The sequence below is a fragment of the Corvus hawaiiensis genome, chromosome 18 (genome assembly GCF_020740725.1).
Source record: "Corvus hawaiiensis isolate bCorHaw1 chromosome 18, bCorHaw1.pri.cur, whole genome shotgun sequence".
Classification (NCBI taxonomy): Eukaryota; Metazoa; Chordata; class Aves; order Passeriformes; family Corvidae; genus Corvus; species Corvus hawaiiensis.
Window position 1 is genome coordinate 1523572 of NC_063230.1, and position 6949 is coordinate 1530520.

General features: G+C 44.4%; 1 protein-coding gene across 1 annotated transcript; it reads right to left on the minus strand.

The window, feature by feature from the left end:
* Nucleotides 1-573: 573 nt before the first annotated feature.
* Nucleotides 574-6913, minus strand: SPRING1 (SREBF pathway regulator in golgi 1). Its single transcript, XM_048323200.1, has 5 exons — nucleotides 6699-6913; nucleotides 5913-6069; nucleotides 4557-4708; nucleotides 3929-4042; nucleotides 574-2960 (listed from the first exon to the last, which is right to left on the minus strand). The coding sequence occupies exons 1-5, from the start codon at nucleotides 6807-6809 to the stop codon at nucleotides 2877-2879; spliced, it is 618 nt and encodes a 205-aa protein (XP_048179157.1). The 5' UTR covers nucleotides 6810-6913; the 3' UTR covers nucleotides 574-2876.
* Nucleotides 6914-6949: the final 36 nt, after the last annotated feature.

Below are 6949 nucleotides of genomic sequence, written 5' to 3' on the forward strand. Positions count from 1 at the left end.
CAGTAGAGAATGTCAACTGATACCATTTTTCACTAGCATTAATATTCTTGCAAACTACAGAAATCAGGGAGTACAGAACCCATCCAATTATCCCCAGCACTGACCTCAGTGCAGATAAGCAGAGCTACTTGCTCCATCAGATGCTGTCATTAAATCTGCTGCCAAACACGCATCAACCAGCCCAGTCTCTCAGCTGACAAATAAAAAGGAGATGTCAGACACCCACAGAATCACCACACTTCTTGCAAGAGGGATGGACATCACTTAAACCACATGGAAGTATTATCAGGAAGCAAAGATTTTGACATTTCTCATCTTATCTTCCCAACATGAAGCAATCATTTGCATTCCTTCCCCTGCTCAATCCACTTTTGCAAAGGGCCTGACCTTTCTGTTAATCATTGATAGAAGCATGCTCTTGTCTTAGATTAAAATGAAATCGATTTCCTGTTTGCCTCTACTTGCTTGCCTTTTTTACACATATTCAAGTCCTTCTCCGCTCCACTGCATTCTTCAAACTTACATTTTGGTACAGTTGCTTTATAGCTCAAAGAAAGACATGAGAACAGGCAGTATTTTGGAACACAAATTTTTAATGATTTAACACGTAGTACAGACACAGCTGAACAGCTCAGCTACCAAGGAGGGAGGATGCAGTTTCTGTCCCATTGGATGGACAATGGTCACAATGCACTTCTGATCACATCCTGTTTTTCTAGGAGAGAAAAGGGACAGGAATTCCCACAAAGTTGTCCAAATTACAATGTTTCTTATGATTCCTTACAATTACTGCTTCACGAAGTGGTATCACCTGCTAAGGAATTATTATCAAGTTGGAAAAGAAAGCAAGAGCAAGCCATCAGCATCTTGACCTTATCAGCCATGGTGCAAACACATGAAGTGCTGGAATATGTCTCAGCAGGAATGATATGATATGATAGACCAAGCTGATGGCCTTCCCTAGGGAAAATGATTATGAAGTGCTGGAAAGGGGTGAAGAATCTGTTTAACACTGAAAAGAGAAGCAACCTCTGCTACCCTCTGAAGACAGCATTTCACACTGCATCCTCACACTGTACCATGTCTGCTGCAGCAAGTTGCCATAGGATGGCAGCAAAGGGGAGACAGTTTTCAGTTGGATAAATTGCTAATGCTAAAGCTCTCAAGCTTTTGGAAAATCAAGATTTCCAAGACAATCTGCTGATGGAGCCATTATTTCACTTGATGACTTCTGGGAAAGAACAACAAAAGCAATGCAAGTGGATTTTATCAGATGGCTGGTACTACTTCTTGTACTACCATACGTAGTACCATATGCATTGTAGTCTTTATATCATATGCAATTGCAATAGCATTCTACAGATCTGCAGCAGGATACTCCACCACTGTTTGTTTTTCGTGGTTTTTATCTTCAACACCTCTGTAGACTTCTACGCTTTTATTTCATTTTTACTTTATGCAGTTTAAGCAAGCAGACGCAAAGTCAAAATTATGGGGGAGATGAATGGGATAAAAACAAGAGAAATGAGGCTCTGCATATAGAGAGGAACAGCTCAGTTTAGTCTAGCACTTGGACTTTGCAGGGGGAGCAGAAATTTAGTCAGCATTTACAGGTTCTCTACCCACCTTTTCTGTTGTGTGGCCTTTAGAAGGACAGAGTTGAAATTGCAACTTTAGAGAGCTAGGAGCAACTGTGGAGAACCAAGGCTGTTGTCATTCTGATCAGGCCACAATTCCAGAGTATGTCAAGTATGTCCACTAGCAAATCAAAAGCATCATGACTTCAGCTGAGCTCATGCAACACAGCTGTCCTCAAAGGAGGGTTTGCACCATGTTCTGATGTTCTAAATACCTCATGCACAAGGACATCATTAAACTGAAGTCCTACAACTCCACCCTTTTGCCTCCTGCACAACCAGGAGTGAAATACACTTGAAATACCAAGGCCTGAACAAGTTCAAGCAAACAAATCATCCCTGCTCCGTGTCAGCAAGAGGACCAGCAAAGAACTGCTCACAAAACTAGACTCCTCTTTGAGGAAACTGTTGCAGAGTAACAAGGAAAGTGTTCAGAGACAATAAACATCCCATCCTAGGCAGATCCCTGCTCTTCTCTTGTGCGATGGGACTTTGGCAGAAGAACAACTCCATTGGAGTTCTGAATGGTTTAAACTCCCTAAGAGCAACATAAGTACTATAGTGACAAATCCCAATATAATTCCTTTAGACTAAGGAGGAAAAAAACCCTACCAACTTTAGTCAGGATCTAAAACATCCCTTCCAGCTGACATAGCAAAGCAGGGACTGAAAGGCATCCACAACTAGCTATGCAAAGCATAAATACTGTCAGCCAGTGACCCCTATAAAATGAATAAATAATTCATAATTACATATGTAGTGTACACCATGCACATCAAGAAGGGCTCCAAAGAGAGAAGCATAGTGGGCATGCTTTGCTCTCTAAAAGGAAAAATCCTCCCGTTACTACTGTCACTCTGGAAAGTCTCTGGAATGCAGAGACACAACTGAACCTCCATCTACAGCTGCAAAGACACATTAGATATTTTTCCCATGATGTTCTATAGCCTAGATCGGCTCTGTGATTCCTGAAATTTAGAGGAAGTATTCAAAGAATGCACTGGCACTGTAGCACAGTACTAGCACTCTGAAGCAGGTGCATAATAAATTGAAGAAAGCAAGATTCAGTCCCGAAGAACTTAAGTTCCTTACTTCCTCTGTTCACCTCTGGGTTTGCCCCCACAGACAAGACAAGACAAGCTTTTTACACTGAGGCTTTGGTAAAGCAACAGCTGTTGTCTTGCTCTTCCAGATTCAAGTCTCCAGCTCCTTCCTTTTGTTGCTCAGATCCTGCAGCTCTCAAACAGGCAGGAGCTCTGGGGGATACTCGCCATAGCAGTATTTGGCAATCGGGTCTCTGTAGGTGTTCTCATGCTGCACACTCTGCCAGGAAGAGGAGGAGAAGCTTTAACAATACACACACATTGAAACAAGGCATCCCTTCACCAAACGACAAAACCCACAGCATTTATGCATATGCAAAAGAAGTCCCCAATTCTTCTACACATCAGAGTATCTTTGGAGTCAAAGAACTCTGCATTGGCAGCATAGAAGAGCCAGTTAACCATAAAAGAGCAATGTTAACCAGAACCTCCTTTTGAGGAGAATACCCAAGTAGGTGGGAACAGATTCAATAATAAAAAAAAAAAATTAGATATGTTTAGGTAGTATCATCAAATGTTCTAAGCAAGCAGAGCACAATAAAGTTGCTACTTGAGATGTGTGCATTTTTCTTGATAAAAGGTAGAGTTCAGATTTTATGGATAAAAAAATCCCAGTAACTTTGGAGACATTTGGAACTCTATCCTTTGTTTGCAGTCCACCCCTATCGCTACATGAAATACTGAAGCTGCAGGACATTGCCAACAGCACTTTCTAAAAGGGCCAATGCTTACTTAGACCAAAAACTTCTAATAAAGTCACATGGGTAACAGAAGTTCACCTCTGTTCTTAATAAGCAAAAAAATTACAACATAGTTTTCAACTTGCTACGCAGATGATTGTCAGTATATGGTAAAGTCTCCAACTGTACCATAAAATAGCATTCTGAGGCTACTGGGAACAGCTCTCACTGTTTTCATATTAATGAGATCTTCCCCAGAACTCATCCGAGATCTTCACTGGTCATTGAACTCAGTCTCTTTGTGGTTAAGCCCCTCTTTTCAAAAGAGAATGTGCAACTCATCCTGCTCTAATTATGTGCTTTGCCTTCAGACCGGCTCTCAGCCATAGCTTCAACTTTTAGGAAAATGCCCGTGTACATACAAACATGACACACCAGCCATTCATAGGATTGAGCCCCATTTTCCAAGGGCACTTTTTTGGGCCCTGGACACGTGCTTGTTCCTTACCTGTGACGAAGTCCTACATTTGGCCAGACACAGCTCAAAGTGATCTTCCACTGCCATGAAGAGGTTTTGGAAAGCAATCGCTGCCCGGTTCAAGAACCGCTCCAGGAGATGTTGCTAAAGTGGTCAGCAAACAGGAGGCAAAAACCAGAAATGCTCTACTTCAGCAAGGAGTAATCAAAGCCCATCCTAACCTACACAGCTCAGGTATCAGAGGAATAGTAAGCAACTCCACTCAGGATTTCTAGCAAGCACTGAAAGGCTAATGCCTCAGAACCCCAGCAGTAGGAAAAAAATCTAAGAGATGCTCACAGAATACGGGGAAGTGCCAGTTACAGAACCAATACTGGCTGGAGTAACTCTTCTGCAATCATTTCCCTTCAGCAAATGCAATTCCCCTGAAGCTGAAACACTTTGCAAGGCTCCCAGCATTTCCTCCCAAAGGTGGGAAGGATGAATTTTGTTAAAGCTTTATTTGTAGCTTGGCATATGGTCCTTGGAGGCTTTCCTCATCCTTCCAAGAAAAGGAACTGTCTGTCTAAGGAAAAAGCTCCTCACAAAGAAGCACGTTTAGCCACAGAGGAACCCGAGCAGCTGAGAACACCTGGAAAGCAGGAGAATGCCCATGTACCTTGCTGGGCTGCAGGCAGCAGGACACGCAGTACTCGTAGACGCTGCAGCAGCCATTGGGCAGGCAGCTGTCACAGCTGTACAACTTTGTGCTGGGCACATTCACATTGCAGCAGCCATTCACCAGCAGGTCCTTCCTCTCACAGATGTAGCCTGGAAAACAGCAACAGGAGTAACAACTGTCAATGCACGCTCCTCCGTATGTTCTACAAAAATCTGTAGTAAGAATCACATTACTTAAGAACAGGTTTGTTTATCATTTAGTAGATTATGATCCCTCTCAGTCCTAAGTAGCCACTCTTTGAAATGGAGAGTGGCGCTTCAAACAGCATGGTGTTATCTGCACAATTATTATATCCTACTCTAATATGTGCTGTATATACAGTATGACTATTTAAATGCAGAATATTTAAGTTCTGACTTTCTTTGGGCATAGTTCCTTGTTGTGAAAAGGGAAGGGGATTGGCACTGATTGTATTGGAAAAAAAAATGACACACATTTTTTCAATGGGTCTGTGTCTGGATAATTCTCTTACAGTTCAACATGAAGAGACTTAGATTTAGCCATGCAGGATAGCTGCAATATTCATTGCTGAGTGGAATCCTTAATAGTGTAGAAATATGGTGTATATCCTCATGGAAACTGTACTACTACAGTGTTAGACTGTGAGAGATCTTATGAACTGGCACTAAGCCTGAGTCAGGCAGTGCCAAATGTAACATTGATGCAAATCACAAAAGATGCGGTGGGTTTTCTACAGCCTTGATTTGTGGTCAGTAAAGATCCAGGGTCTAAACAACAAGCACAGGTGCATGACACGAAAGAGTCTTTAACTTCTACCACTTAGAACAAGTGGTTAATAACCTTGGGTTTACAAGGGTCAGATGAGCTTGTTAACTGTGACTGAGCACTAATTACACCAGTCCTGAGCTGCCTCCATACAAGGCCAATAAGGTTTCCTCAATTACTCTCCCTAACCCCGCTGACAGTAGGAGCACACTGCAGGGAGACACAAATAGCTCTGCAAGCACCTACAGTAAATTGAGCAGGAGTCAACGTTTGAGTTCTGTGCAAAGGTAACTGGAATTCTTTGACTTTAGTGAGGTCACAGTCACTCTCACACAGCCCTGGGCCTGAGCTGAGCCTGCTGGGCCCAAGTCTGGTGTGCACAGAACCAAAGCATCGGCATCTGCAGCCACAGTGAAATTCACCCAGCCAGAGGAGACAAGGCCAAAGGCCGAGTAAAAATGCCTTAATAACGAGGAGTTGTTACAGGAAAGTGCCATCAGCAGTCAGACAGGCAAAGCAGCGTTCAGCACTGCCATATCTAGAATAAATTCTTAGTATCAACTATACCCAGTTCATCTGTAATGAGGAGCTTCCCCTGCACAGAGTTCCTGCACTGGTTACTCAGCTGACTGCTGTTTCCCGAACTGAACTTCACCTTCCACATGATCGGCTGCTCATGCTCCTGCACTTGGAGGAGATTCCGGTCTCTCACCATCCTTTCTTCCTGCAAGGAAAAACAGGAATGCAACCAAACAGACAAGTTCCTTCTGCCACTTCAAGCCACGTGCTTTCCCAGGATTAAAGATGCCTAGTACTTGTAAACTCCACAGCACAGGAAACTCCAGCTTTGATGGTGTAAACAACTTACTACTTGGTAGTATACACAACAGGAAGATACACAGTCCAGTAAAGTGAGGGTATTCAAGCTCACCGAGGATCAGCTAACACAGCTGAACTCAGTTACTACAACCACAAAAGTAGTATATGTTATATTAAATAACAACTGCACATATTTCTCTTTCCTGAGCCCTTTGCCAGTGGAATTACCACTGCAAGAGATACAACAACTACCAAACCCATTGGAGATTTTCTTTTTCCAGTTTTGGTTCAAACAACTATTGCTGTCAAACACAGTATCAGGCATTCCTATTTTAAACTCTTGCATCTACTACATATTTATAACGTCATTCTTACGGCCGCATAACCCAGGAGTTCGATGACAACACCTGAAGAACAAAAGTCAGCCTGGGACAAGGGATGTTTTAATCCCCCCCGCGGCGTGTCAGGGCCGGGGCCGGAGCCGGGGCCGGAGCCGGGGCCGGGGATGGGGACGGAGATGGGGCGGGCACTGACCTGCTTGAAGGTGCTGGTGATGAAGTAAACGAGCGAGAGCCCAAAGACGACGCCGAGGACCCACCGCTTCCTTAGCAGCCGCCGCCAGAGCACGGCCCCGCAGGGCACCATGGCAGGTCCGGGGGCTCAGCCCGCCGCGACGAGGGGCAGCACCGGCGGGGACAGCGCCGGCCCGGGACCGGCATCACCGGCGAGCCGGCAGCGAGCAGCGCAGAGCCCCGGGCGCTGCCGCGGCCCCAGCGCGGCCCGAG

Excerpts from the sequence above, each read along its gene's own strand:
- SPRING1 (XM_048323200.1), bottom strand. The coding sequence starts at position 6,809 with ATGGTGCCCTGCGGGGCCGTGCTCTGGCGGCGGCTGCTAAGGAAGCGG. Across the intron at positions 4,709-5,912 it reads CCTCATTACAGATGAACTGG|GCTACATCTGTGAGAGGAAG; the intron begins GTATAGTTGATA and ends GCTGTTTTCCAG. Across the intron at positions 2,961-3,928 it reads AATGTAGGACTTCGTCACAG|AGTGTGCAGCATGAGAACAC; the intron begins GTAAGGAACAAG and ends TCTTCCTGGCAG.